The sequence below is a fragment of the Limulus polyphemus genome, unplaced genomic scaffold, assembly GCF_000517525.1.
Source record: "Limulus polyphemus unplaced genomic scaffold, Limulus_polyphemus-2.1.2 Scaffold3787, whole genome shotgun sequence".
Lineage (NCBI taxonomy): Eukaryota > Metazoa > Arthropoda > Merostomata > Xiphosura > Limulidae > Limulus > Limulus polyphemus.
In genome coordinates, this window is record NW_013669397.1 from 75,445 (window position 1) to 91,052 (window position 15,608).

The 15,608-nt window shown below is 31.8% G+C and overlaps 1 protein-coding gene across 1 annotated transcript in view; it reads right to left on the reverse strand.

Moving 5' to 3' along the window:
• Window positions 1–15,608, reverse strand: part of LOC106470044 (beclin 1-associated autophagy-related key regulator-like) — a 38,428-nt gene that overhangs the window by 2,119 nt on the left and 20,701 nt on the right. The window contains exons 5-9 of the mRNA XM_022398589.1: window positions 10,331–10,568; window positions 8,034–8,206; window positions 5,114–5,270; window positions 1,898–2,074; window positions 632–842 (exon numbers count right to left, since the gene is read on the reverse strand). Of these exons, the coding sequence (XP_022254297.1) occupies window positions 632–842; window positions 1,898–2,074; window positions 5,114–5,270; window positions 8,034–8,206; window positions 10,331–10,568 (956 nt within the window). The remainder of the gene's footprint in view (window positions 1–631; window positions 843–1,897; window positions 2,075–5,113; window positions 5,271–8,033; window positions 8,207–10,330; window positions 10,569–15,608) is intronic.

The following is a 15,608-nucleotide window of genomic DNA, read 5'->3' on the forward strand; positions in this document are numbered from 1 at the left end:
TATATATATATATATATATATATATATATATATATATATATAAAAACACTGAGTGACAAAAAATTAAATTACTTAACATATATGAAAAAAAAAGAACTTTTCTGTCTGCTCTACAACCTGTTGAAAATTCTCCAAAATGGGAATCATTGCTCAATACTTTTGTTTTTAGTATTGGTGCAGTTTGTCCAGATTTGAAAATAGAAGGAAGCAAACAAGTTTAATAAAAGTTTTCAAAACTAAAATGACTGCAAATACACCATATTTTATCTATAACTGTAAGAAAGTAACAAAAAAATATTCATTATCACATAATTTACATTTATACAAGAATTGTGATAAATTTATTTTTTGACACTTAACAACTTCTATGTCACTAGTGGATTCTTATGAGTAAAAATTCTAATTGAAACCTGCAATATTGAATTTTGAAAACACATTTTAAGTATCTTTAAAAAAATGCATTAATGTGCATATATGACCTTTAACATACATTTATTTCACAGTTCAAAAATGGAAAAGTCAATGCTGCTTTTAATGATTAAATTATCATTCTTAACCAAAGCTCACTGTAAGATTGAGAGTTTATAAACTAATCATCTTTCTGCTTGAAAAGAAAAAAAAATGGCCTAACCTGTGAATACACTACTGTCATGACACTATGGCTCCCTTTTGATGGAATAGGCATGTCTTCAAACCCAGGGAGTTCTGATACAGTTTCCCAATCTCCTGCAAGTTCTACATCCACTGTATCTGTAGGATTTTCTTCAATCAGCTGGAGGTCCTTTTCAAGGGACTCTTCCATCAAAACCAACAGCTGAGGGCTGATTTCATATGCACCACACCTAGATGATGATAAACAAGTATGCAACTTTAGAATTAAGAGCAAATTATCAAAAATTACCTACATGAAAAGTAATTTAAAATTTATAAGTACACTGGAATGGGCAGCAACTGCCTGTTGTAGAAAAAACGCAAGTGTAGAGGATGATGATTTGAAAGTCTTCCGAAAGATGGGAGACTTTCGAATCATTGTCCTCTACACTTGCATTTTTTCTACAACAGACATTTGCCGCTCATTCCAGTGTACTCATCATGAATACTTTGCCTAAACAATCTTTAAAAGAATCATTTAAACTTCATTGAAGCATTTAAATAATTTCAACTATAAATTGTGAAAACTCTGTACAGTTACCTTATTTCAGTTTTATAGATTTTGAGGTCACTAATATGAATGGTCTGGTTTTCTAGTTTATGGCTCCATAAACAAATACAATTAATGGCTACAAAAATTATATTTTGCCTTATTAATATCTATATTATAATGAGTAATTTATAATAAATTCCATACTTTTCAGAAGGGTGGTAAATACATTAGAGAAGAGGGAAGACATAGAGAACAATGTCAAAATTCTCATACTAGGGGAGATTTACAATTTTTAAAACTATTTCCTTATAAAATTAAGAACTTAAAACTTATATAATATTAATTAACTATATTTTGATACCAAGTTTGTTTGTATACAATGATAATAAAGCAGTTTAATTAAATTTTGAATGTAACTCTAAACAGTTGTAACAAGCACAATTTAACCTACCCATAGTGAAAGAGTTAAAATAATTAATGCTTATTATCCAAAATTACACAAGTAGAAGAGATCCATTTACAATACAGTTAGAGTATAATGGCACTAAATCCATTTCAGTGCACATTTTTATGTGATAAGTTTTGGAATGCTATGTAACACTGAAATTAGATCTGCTAATTTGATATAGCACAGTGATATTAGGTATGATTGTATTAAAATTTATATATTTTTATCTTTACAAATATTCTATAGTAATGATTATTAAATGACTTAAGACTAAGTTTGGAAAGACAACATCTAAAAAGGCTTACCTTCCTAGACTACTGATGCTGCTGTCTAAAAGTAAAAGTAGATTGGGCACTGTCTGTCGAGGACTCAGTAGACTTGAAGCAACATTTTGTGACAAACATAAATGGAGTACATTGGCATTCAGCTTCGCCACCTTGTGAGCAAACTGTTTCTCTGTAAGTTCATGACTGCAAAACTCGCTGTATAAATATAAAACAATTACCATGTCTACACCTATTTTTATATCACAATCACGATTAAAATCATACCCAATATTAGTAATAGCATCATAGATCAAGATACGCATTTACATCAAACACTGTCATGATTTTCTACTGGTAAAACAACAAAATGAAAAAAAAAATCAAATTTATAGAAATAAATTTAATATTTTATGTACTAATGACAACGTTTTTTAATCAAAACTAAACAGAAAATATTGTTAACAGTGAGGGTACCCAACTGATGAAACAATGTATTCTAATATTATAAATAATAATGTTTGAACATTATATTTAATTAGCTATGCTCATTACTAGATATACTTTTGTAGTTTGGATCTATGTAGGTATCTTGCTTTGACCAGAAGTTAATATTAAAAAGTACATGAAGAACATATAATCACCAGTAAAAGCTCAAACAATAGCTTACAACAGACGTAACATACCTGTAGAATGAACAAAGTATTTCAGTTTTTTAATTTATTAAGTAATAAAATTTTGAATTTTTTGGGTGTTAGCTGTCTAATTGGATAATATTACAGTAATATGCCTTTATTTTGTACTATATTTGTGTGATTACCTTCTTTCTGTTCCTTTATAAAAACGTCTTTCTAGCTAACTAGATATAACAAGAAATTAACTCAACAAAACTTGGTCTGATCTGTAATAATGGTATAATTTTTATGCTTGAAAATTCTGGTAATATACGTAAGCACTTGTTTATTATGATTATTGGATGACATGACTAAACAATATTTCAAAGTGTAACTAATTTTTTAAATATTTTAATACTATTTTTTCCTGTTCCTATATATATATACATTTTTTTCATTGACAAACTTGTGTATAATATTATAACCTTATTTTCTAACAAACACAAAAGTTTGGAAATTTTGATTCTTGATAAATTACACTAATTAATTCAAGAAATACTTTTCAAACTTTCTTCACAGCCTTAACCTTCTTATACTTAGGGGGAAACTTGTGCTTCATGAATGAAAGATGTTCTTGGTTTATAAAATGTAAAGTTAGTGCTGTGTATTCAAAATAATTAAAACAATTAAGTGACCTGCCTAGACCACTCGCATATGAAGTTATATACGTAGAGTTCTGAATGAATCTGAGAGCTGTGCGGGGCATTTCAGTGACTGCAAGGTTAAACTTGAGTAGATTAAACCTACTCCACAACATGTTATATCCACCAAACACCACTAGTGCACTTTTACCCATAGGGTCTGATAAAAAATTATAAACCAATCAACTTATCTAGCAAGAGACACCAGACCTAGTAATGTTTTCAAAACCTTGGTATCAGGGGCAAGTATTAAAACGCAAATGGGTGACAGTACCAGTATTCTAAGTGTCTATAAACAAATGACGAAATTCATAAACAACACTTTAACACAAACACTGCTGTGCGAGATGGGGCTCTGTGGGATGCCAGATCCATTCCCCAAATACTTTTTCCTTTGCAGTGCATAGTCCTATCTACACTCACCCATCACATATCATGATATCATCCATACTTCCCTACTCCTAATTTAATTTTTGCATAGTTTAATGAAGTTTAATTACCAGCATGATTACCCTTAACCTACGGCTTTTCGGTACTGTTGAAGATAAGAGTTTCCTTTTCCTCCTATATGAGCTTGAGCCTCACTATAATGTTTCTTATCAAAAAAAATGTTCAGGGTTAATCCTCGCTGATATGTTTGAAAAAATTTGGAATTTGTTCAACAAATAATACATAATGACTGTCCTCCTGCTATGGGAATGACAAGCGACAACTGGACATTAAGAGCTTACGATTCATTTATTTCTCTCTCTTTTGCATTATCTTACCTTATTTTACAAAAGTACATATAAGTAAGAACATATTGATGAAGTGGGATCAGGTACTGGACTGGTTTGACACTGATGAGTTAAGTATTTCAGTATAAGTGATAATGAAAGCAGTATTTTGCAGCATTGATAAAAGATAAATAAACTAATTCATAGAATTTCTTCCCTTTTTTGAAAACACATTGTAACTATTAATCAATAATGCAGTAAGAAATGTTCCAGGGCTGAGTAATAATATGCAAATAGGATAAGACATAATTAATTCACTACTCTAGAAGTCATAAGAATGCACTTTCTGTGAAACTCAGTGGAAGAAAACAAATTAGCCTAAGCAATGAATGTATACAGAAAATCAGAGTATTATAAAGAACTATGCCTTGAAGATAATTGCAGACCCATCCTTGTTTCACGAGTTGAAACTAAATGCTTCACATCACCATAATCAGCTGAATGGGAATGGCTCTGTCAAAGTCATGATCATATTTAAACAGACATCTGAAGCATGAGGAGAAAAGTATCCAACACTGTTAACTGTAATTAAAATCATCCACATACTCAAATAAAATTTAAGAAAACTGATTCACAGCTCTTCTGATGTTTCTGAAATTATATGAAAAGTCCAAAGCAGTTGCTTCCCAAATAAATATAAAATCAGTCTACACCATGTACTATCCATGCCTGTAGATCCAAAATTTAAAGAAATTATTTTGTCTTCTGGGAAACTAATTGAATCAAAACAAAACCTGTTGCCATTTACCAAAAGTTTCCAGATGCTGGCTCTCTCATGAATGAAGGAGCACCCAGTTAACAGAACAAGTACAAGGATGCTGATTTTTGGGCAGGCTTTGTAGAATCAGTAAGAAAAACAAGCTATTGTGTACTTTATAATATTGATGGTCAAACCCAACTATTTGGTCTGACAAGAGTAACTCAAGAGTTAGCAGTGGGTGGTATTGACAGGATGCCTTCCCTTTAGCCTGTCACTTCAAAAATAGGGACGGCATAATTCAGCGAGATATAAACAGCCTGGCACTGAATATCATCTGCTTTTCACCTTAGTATATTTATTTGACTTTTTGGAATTTTGAGATTTGGTTAAGAACTTTAAAATTGTTTAAAATTACAATAAATTTCTAATACCTAGTATAAATATTTAATCAAATGGTATTTTCTCACCTGTAACATTGGTAGTGTGGCAGCTGTTGAGTAAGGTAGAAAGCTAACACAGACACTAACTGAGAAAGGTATGTTAGGGCTGCTGCAATGTTATATCCCGGATTCCTTAGAAAGCTTTCCCCTGAACCACTTGGTACAGTTACTGTGTGTTTAGCAACTAATAAAAAAGAAACCACGTAAAAAAAATGGGGAAAAATACTTACATAATCTGAAGGCATAAAGTCAATACATTTTGACAAAAGCACTGATTAACAAGTATAATCACAATATTTTGTTTTGTAAGTAATATTCATCAGTGTTTATTTCATCAACAATATCACTTAAAATGTTCACTATATAAATATTTATTTTTATTATTTTTAATTTTTTATCATAAAGATTATTTTGAATTGTTAGCTTAGTGCAACAGTTTTCAATCTTTTTTAGCTCAGGATCCATTTATAAACTCTGATGGCCATTCATGATCTAGTAAATAGCTCTAGTGCAAAAAACATGTGGCTTACAAAATATTTATTAAACACATAAACTATTATCTATTTTCAAAATCTGTTTGCAACCATTTTACACATTCTGACAAACCTATTATTGATTGTGATCATGGGTTGAGAAATGCTAGCTTAGTATATAAATTTAGGACTAAACAATCCATTAAGCTGAATGAAATTCATTACATATTGTTAGAATTACAACAAAAAATACAACTGTCAGTGAGGGTACCCACTGATTAATAAATACATTCAAATCATTATAAGTAGGAAGAATAAGTTATATGAACTATATTCATTAATGGGTTAATTTCTAATTCTGATATATGTAGGAAAATTGCTCTGAACCAAAGTTACTGATAATTCTATGATATATTTTTCTTGGTTATTTATCTCTTTTGTTCTTGGTAACTGATAAGTTGTACAATAAAAGTATTACAGATCAATGTTCTAAGCATGTTACTAAATATGATAATTGCTACATCATGAGGCAAAATGGGGTTTGAATGAAAATATTTTTAAACATATAAATTAAATACAGATTGACACATCCATCTGAATTCAATTATCAGATTCAGTTTGTGATGTATAGCTTACATTCTGTTTGTTTTGTTGAATTTTGTGCAAAGATACTCAAGGGCTATTTGCACTAGTCATCCCTAATTTAACAATGATAGACTACAGGGAAGACAGCTAGTCAACACCACTGACTTTCATCAATAAGGCTACTCTATATGAATAGTGGGATTAATTGTCATGTTGTAATACCCCCATGGCTGAAAAAGCAAGCATCACCTAATCCCCATGCCCAAACTTAGAATGAATTTACTGGTTTTACTGAGAAAGGTTAATCCTGAGGGTACTTCTTCACAATAGAAAGTTACTTTTCCAAAGTATTGCTGACATCTGAATAGAACAGTAAAAACTAAAAACGTTAGAAAATCTCAGTCTGCAGAGTCATGCCACTGAAACCCCCCTCCCACCATATCTGACGGTGATAATAGCTAACATTAATAAAGTCTGTATGATTGTACTGAAGAAAATCTCTATTTAAAAATAAATCTATTTTTATCCATTAAAAATCACCAACAAAAACTTAAAACTAGAAAAAAGTATGTATATCAGCTTCTCCCAGCAGAATGAATTATGAAAATCATCTTGGCTGATGACAGATGGATACCAATGATTACACTGGATGAACTGTGTATTTATTCAATTGAAACAGCTTATTTCCTTTTGAGTTGAAAAGTTATCCCATATATGGTTCATCTGATGCAAGAAAATATTTTAAAAAGATATTGGCCATGAAAAAGCTTTATGATCCCACTTTAAATAAAATATCTTGCAGTAAATGAAAGTATATTTTATTTATCACAGTCAGCACCCAGTATTCAAAAATCACGGAATAAATTTGTAGCCACACTTACTGGATGAAGGATACAAAGTGTTGTGAAACACATATAACTTTAATGAAATAACAATATTATCTTGTTGTTTAAAGAAAAACAGAGTGAAAATTTTTGGAATGAGCAAAGTTGGAGATGTGTATGAATTCAAGTTTGATTTGTTTGGCACAATCGACAACAGTTTTTCAACTGTGAAGAAGTGAATGATTTCAAAATCAATGTCTAAGTAAAGCAATATGAGCAATTAGTATTACTTTAGAGTTGCATCTCAACCACAATATCAGCGAGCTGTACAAAATGGATGGCACCCTGATTTCTGCTAAGTACAGATAGCTTCTGATCCTTAAAAAAACACAATTCATTGGCAAAGAGATTTATCTACCAGCAAGACAATGATCCCAAGCATACAACAAATGTCCTGTATGGTAAAGAGAAAGACAGAACACTCACAACTTCGCTTCAGCTGCTTAAAGTCAGGACATGAGCATTCTTGAGACCGTATGGGTTCATTCAAAAACTGAGAAGGTCAAAAGGTGGCCAAGTAGTTTGTATGTATTGTGAGGAGTACTAATATTGGAACAACATTCCACGACCATACACTGATAAACTGTATGACAGTATGAAAAAAGGTGTGATGCTCTACACATAACAAAGGCTGAGATATGAAATACTAGTAGATTGTAAAAATCATTCACATTTGTATTTTTTCTGTGATGTTGTTTTGTAGTTAATAAATTCACCATCTATTTGACTATATTCTTTGTATGTGACATCGAAACCTGGACGTGTATCAATTTTGGGTTTCCATAACTATTTCCACAAATGTACATATCAATATTCACTTATGGAAACACTGTTCAAATAATCTATTTAGTTAAAAACAAATACCTCATAACACTGTTTTTGCTAAAACCAAAAGGATAGTTGATAAAATTTTATTGTAGTTTTTAGTATGTTATTTTTTTAAAAATCAGCATTAGGTTCTTCAGCAAGGTTCTCTTATATAAAATCTTGAACTTTGAATATTACCCCAAATAGAGTAAGCTGAATAGTTTCCACTTCCACTTAAAAAAGACTCCACTATCTGGTACTGAAGATCATAAATACTGTTAGTGTAAACCCACTTGCCCTTGACATAAGTTGTCTGTTGAGCTTCTGCTAGATCTGCTAATGGTCCTGTAGTGTAACACACCTCTTTGCTACTGAAATGTTCATAACACTTTATTCAGGTATTTTTCAAACTAAAAACTATAATATATCTCAAAGTATAAGTTCCATTAATAAGAATGTTTTTTGAAACATGGTATTTGATACTTTCCAACTAAATAACACCTTATGCAAAACACAAATTAAGTGGCCAGAGTGTAAGGTTTCAAAGTTCAGATATAGCTATCCCAAGTTTAGAACTTCTGACTAGAGGAAGGGCAACCAATCAGTAGCACCTGTTGCTTTCATTGCTACTTTTAACTGAATAATGAGATTGACTGTTAGTTATAATGACCTTGTAGCTGAAAGTGTTGAATGTGCTCAGAAGCAAATCACTGCTTGAACTTTGGACCTTCTAATCTGCAGACTGACACTCTAGCCTCTAGGCCACACTTTTTTTTTGTTTACCATAAAGTAGGCAGAAGACAGATTTCATGGTATGTAATTTATATAGCTGGATTTAATAAGGCAAAGCATCAGATGTTCAATAAATATATATGAGAATATTAGTTGAGAAAGATTATTTATATACACTGCATTTTTAGCAGTTATTTTTTAATAATATACTAAGTAATTAAAAGCAAATTTAGAGGCATTCATTGACTTGAAATTTGGAATACTGTTCTATAGGGGTCACATTTATATTAAAATTCTCACACTTCATGCAATTTTTATGTAAATGGTTTTGCAGAAAAAAAGGTAAAAATAGAAAATAATCACACACATGTACTTCTAAATGAACAAATCCCTAAAGACTTAAAATCTTAAATAATACATTTCCCTAATTGCATACCACAACAAAATATTAGCAGGAATATGCAATCACCAATATTAATGGACTAATCTCATAAGAATGGATGTACAAATCTTTGTTTAATTGTCTGATTTTGGTACCAAGAGTGAAGAATTTTTCTGTATAATTTTAATTTGCACACAGGCAGAGCAAAATTTATTTAAAGGGGAAAGCCTTTGTAGGTGACAGTTTTACATGGATCTTTTAAAAATTGTAGTATTTAATCATGTTCTAATCGACATAGCAGGAAGAAATGATAATCTTCATATAACTTCACACTCCTTAATCTTTCACGATTTTATGAATTGCTAGTACAATTATGTTTAGATGTGACATCAGGTTTTCGGTCTATAGTTTCTACAGACTACAATAACTCTCTTCAAGTTGAGATGTTATAAACAATAATTTAATCATCATACAATCAAAGTGAATTTTATCTTTTTTTTCATTTCAAAATACACATTTTAATAGTACTTTGTTTATATTTTGTACAAAAATGGAAACAAAGTGTATTTGTATTTATATGTTGTTAGTGAATGTTCAGTATACAAAGGTTGATTACATTACGTTAAAATATTTTTGGAGCCTCACCATGTGGTTATTCCATGTCATCACATCCAGTCATGCTCTATCTGATGCCATGTCTTGACAATAAGCACTGCAGCATAGTTTCCATTGCAAAAAGCTCTGTCTTGTCATGTCCAAAGGCTTTCCATATTCTATCTAGTGTATGAGGATGACAATTTCTCAGCTCCTATTTCATCAGTATGATTGCAAAGAAATCTATAGACTCTGCAACAAGTTATTTTACCAGTATGTCTTTGTATGGAATAGCAAGAATACCTATTTCATTCTCTAACTGCTTGAGATATACGATGGTTGAGTGGATATGTCTTGGAAGAAACTTCTGTACATGTCCTGTCACACTCTTCCAGATGGATATAATTCTTGATTATGTTGTGTATTATTGACTGGGATATGATGATGGCTTTTGCCACTTATCTTTTAATTCCTGGATTCTCACCTGTTACAAAATGCTACATTTTGTTTACATTTGGGGTATAAATTGTTGCAGGTCTCTTTCTAGATGGAACTGGTTTTCTAAGTTGTTCCATATTCCTTTGTTTTCAAGTGCCATTAAGTACAAGGAATACCCCATCTTGGAAATTACAAACCTCCAACTTGAAAATATTTTTTTGATGCAAGTATGTGAATATTTTGCAAACAACAAAAAACAGCAAGTATCACAATTCATTATATATAGAACAGGTACTTCAAATTAACTAAAAACAAATATATCAACTATGGAAAAATTGTAGTTTCTTACACTTCTATAGTTTCCACTTTCTTCACAGGTAAAATCCATGTGGTCAGCTGGAAAATATTTTCTTTGATGGCAGACCTTAAGCTTACACTGACTGACTGTAAGAGCTCCCTTTGCTCTTCTGTAGTGTTCTGACACTTGCTAATGTACTGAAGACCTTTTTGTAGCCTTTCTTTATACTTTGGAGATTTAATATTCAAGTTTTGGATGTCTTCTTCAAGTACGTGTAATTTTGACTTGGCTGAAATATTAAATAAAATATGTTCCAAAATTCTGTTCTCAAATTACTATTTTTTTTTTCTAATATTGAAAAATTGTCAACAACATTTGTTAATGCTTAAAACAGAAATTAAGGGAATATTAAAAGCAAACTTGTCCAAAAGTTAGGTATAAAGTATATATAAAAGTTAAATTTGGAATAGAATAGTTTAAATTCCAAACAAATTAAATTTTGTTATTAAATTAAAGGATATATATAAAACCCTATTAATTTGATTTCAAAACATTAAAATGCCACATGCTAATTTTGTATGGAGAAAGAGACTGTCCTGATCTGCCTGATAAAACTTGAGATTTTTGCTGTATTCTTAATTAAGGATCCTAAAGATTTCCATACATTTTCAATGTATCTGACAGGTTGTCAATAGCACCATATTGGCATAGCTTTTGCAGAAAAATCCAATAGCCAATACACAGTTTTTTCCCTATTTTCCAATATATTTTTTTCATTTCTTCCTCTCCTTTTCCTTCCCAATTTTTGCCCTTTTCTATGAACCAAAATTATTCTTCAATTCTCAAACACTCAAAATGATTCCCATATTTCTTGAACACTATTCAGAAGAATACCCATTACTGATAAATACTGACTTCACTCTTTAAAATGAATCATTTGATAGAAGACATATACATGTATATATATATATAATGATATAGTGGTGCAAATGCGTAATAAAGATTCAGCTCAGGGGACCAAGGAAGCATTAGATTCCCTTTTACACCTAAAGACATGATGCATTAGATCTACCTGTTTATATATTCTTCTTTAAGCCCAACTCATCTTTAAACTTTTCTTATGACACCACATATACTATCCCAGTTCATCTTATTGCCCCACCCCCACCTTCTGGAAGTATTCAGCCAATTCAACTGGGTTCCTCCTATTGTCCTATTCACTCACACCCGATTTTTTTTTCGTTCTTTTTATTTTTTTGCCAAACAGGTAAACCCTCTCCAAGTGGTTCAGGAGTTTCTGGAATAATGTTGAATTGTAATAAGCAGTCGATCACCAATACTATCTTCTTTTTCAGAAAGCTCTGCAGACAGAATGAGATAAATTTTTAACATTCATTAATGAAGTGGAACATCTCAAAAAGAAAAGACTGAGTTAGGCTAAATTAAGGTTTTGTAACCTTGTATAAGAAAAATTTCAATAGTAAGATTATTTATGCCAAGTTATTACAATTATGGAATGTTCAATGGCAATTAAACAGAGTATTATCATTGTAGCAACATACAGAGTAGTACCATCACTGCAATTACATAAAATTAGGCTTACTACATGACTGTTAGTTGGTTCAAAATGTCTGAATTATTTGTGGCAGTTTCTTATAGGTATTTACTAAAAACTGAAAAAGAAGAGAAGATAATCACATCAAATTCTATTTTAATCATTATTTTACCTTTAAAATTTAATCCAATGCTACCACATTTTGTACATGATATAATATTTACAGATATTCAATATATCATTCTTAACTTTCATCCTAAGCCTTTATTGTCTTTTTTTTGTCAGTATCTTGTATGGTATATACTATAACCCTAATTTATGTTCAGATGCTGTATCTGACAACTGTAGAACCAATTTCATAAAATTTAAAGGGACAAAAAAGGAGCTTATTAGCCCATCAAGAATGTCCCTTCCAACTCCCAACTATAACAACCCCTTACTACTCATGTATTCATCCCACCTTTTCTTGCATTCAGTTAAATTTCTGCCTCCACCATCCAAAAGCCAACCACCCTGTTTGAAAAGTAATACTGTCTAAACTGCAGACGACTCCTATGCTGCCAAATTTCAAATTTCTTCCCCCTTGTCCTATTGTTTTTACTGCTAAACACAAAAAAGTTTGATGGATCTATATTATAAATACCCTTAGTAATCTTAAACACTTCAATCAAATCTCCTCTGACCTTTCTTCTCTCCAGAAAAAACAAGTTTAGAAATTTTAGTCTCTCCTCATAGGACAATCCCAAGTATCATCCTAGTGACTCTTCTCTGAACCTTCTCCAACAATTCAATGTCCTTCTTGAGAAAGGGAGCTCAAAACTGTACACAGTACTCTAAATGAGGCTTCACAAGTGAACCTATACAGTGAAACAATAATATCCTTTGTCTTGTATTCAATATTTCTATAGATGCTACCCAAAATCCTATTAGCCCTATTGCTAGCTGCAATACACTGTTTAGATAGCTTAAGTGATTTTTTGATCACAGCACCAAGATCTTTTCTTTAACTACAGTATTTAATGTATTCCCATTTAAATTGTAACAATAATTTGAATTGTGAAAACCTACATGCATCACCTTATATTTTGGATAGTTATACATCATCTGACATGTATTGTCCCAATACATCAAATGATCTAAATCTCCCTGTAAGTCTGCAGCATCTTTAATACAGTTAGCCATCCCAAAAATCTTAATGTCATCTGCAAACTTCAAAATTTTGTTAGTCATTCCAGAGCCAATATCATTAATACAAATCACAAACAGCAGAGGACCCAGCACAGAGCCCTGAGGCATACTGCTTGCAACTGTGATCCAGTCAGTTCTAACTCCATTTATTACTACTCTCTGCTTTCTACTCTCCAGCCAATTTTCTATCCAATTTAGCAACATATCTCCCACACCCACAGATTTAATTTTTGTAAAAAGTCTTTTGTGAGACGCCAGATCAAACGTTATCCGAAAATCAAGGTAAATGAAATCCACATTATTTCTTTCATCAACTCTTGCAGTAACATCCTCAAATAATGTCAGAAGGTTTGTTAAACAAGACTTTCTCTTAGTGAAACCACACTAGCTCTTTGACAGTATATCAAACTGCTTTAATTGACTCTGCAATGCATCTTTAATCATGCTCTCCAAAACCTTTCTAACTTATATGCCCTTCAGTCTAATTAAATACATGTACAAGATGAAATTGCATGCACTTACCCAAAAGAAATTTCAGGCAGTAATCCATTTAAATATCTGCCAATGGATCGCAGGATAGTAAGAGTACTGTATTGTGTCATTTCAACTTGGCAATGAAAGGGAAGATAGCTTAAGAGCATAACGAGTCTGGCAGGGTGAGCCAAGAGTTGAACAATTCAGTTGTTCAGAAAGTCAGCAAATAAATGACAGTGATCTCCAATTCAATATAATTTGGACTGAAACTGATCAACAATTAGGTGCAAGACTCAAACGCCAAAAAAAAAAAGTTATGTTCTTTACTTTCTGAGCAATAAAACTGAATTTCACAGCAAATTATCAATTGGATATTTTGTGTTAGCCACTCAACTATAACAGCTAAGAAAGTTGATGTTATTAGACATAACACATAAAACATTAACTAATAACAACTGCCATAGATTCTAATACATTTACAGGTTGGAACCAGAATAATGATGAACATATGAAAAATTAACCTTTTTATATACATCAACTGGACATAACTAAGTTTTTATCCAGATAAGCTGCAATAACACAAGCTTATAAAGAAATAAGTCAATTTAATAAAATATTTTCCATCTCATTAGGTAACTTCGAAGTTAGGCATACATCAGATAATTGATCTTTCAAAAATGTTGGATAGATTTGTAGTATTTTAGGTCATAAATTTTATAAAATTTTCCAATAATCATTAGCTTTCAGCATAAAAAACTATAGTTTAATTACTTTTGTATGGTTTTATAATTGATGAACCTGAACAGTAATGTTAATAAAAAATATATAAGGCAACCTAAATATTGAGGAAATTATTACATTTACAAAATTGCTCAATTCCTTTTTCCATAACAAACTTTGCTAAAACTATTCTATGTATAAACATCAAGCATTCCATTAGTTTGATTGGGTAGAAATAGGTCTTACACCAGAAATCAAATGTAGAAAAGGAGTTCTATACTTACATAATAATGCTACCTTCATAAATTAAACACTATGTTGCGTCAGCGAGTCACATGACTACTGTGACGCCACGTTTCTAGAACTATCCTGTACTTTGGCGAATGCTCTAGTATTTACTAGATATAGGGTAGTCGGGTATATAAAAGAGGGTGACAACGTGACAGGGTAATGTAATGTGTGTGTAGGTAATGTGTAATTGAACTGCGGTCAGAGAGAGACGTATTGTTGAAGTTAACGTTCGTTCGTTATAGTGTTTGTTTTAGCGCGAATATTGAAATTAAGTGTATCGTAAAGTTATATTCGCAAAGAATAAACCAGTTTTATTAAGTAAAGACTTGTGTCGTAAAAAGTTTCGTGGGAACGAAGTTACAGAAAAATCAATTAACAAACTGAGACCTAACAAACTGGTGTCAGAGAGTGGGATAGAAAAAAAAGAGAAGAAGATGGAAACGAGAGGCGGAAAATCAAACTACAGCTTAGCAGATTTGATGGCAGCAATACAAAAACAAGAAAAGAAACAAGGAGAGAGACAACAGCAGTTGCAAGAAAACCTGCAACAATGGCAGCTCGAACAACAAAATAAACAAGAGAGATTACAACAGTTGTTGGAGGAAAAAGAAAATAAACAAGAAGAGAGATAACAGCAGTGACAACTGGAACAAGAAAGGAAACAGGAAGAAAGTCAGCAGCAACTACAGGAAAATCAACAACAATGGCAAGAGGTACAAATGCAAAACATCAGTAAATTTAAAAGCGAATTAGATACGTTAAAGAACGATTTGTTGTGTGTTACACAAGGAGGATACATTGACCATCGACTTAATCAGCCCCAGACAACGGCAAGCCCCTTACAGAGCCCGCAGCTAAACCCTAATGCAGACATATTCAGTCCCGTAAGAAGTCACATCCCAGATATGAATGTCAGTAATAAGAGTGATCCAGTGCGAAGGAAGCCACAGGAATTCGATGGGAAGGCACCGTGGGAAGCATATAGAGCACAATTCGAGCTACTGGCAGAAATGAATGGATGGACAGAGCAACAGAAAGCTGTATATCTGGCAACGAGCTTGAAGGAACAACCATTGGAAATACTTGGACAGTTGTCAGCAG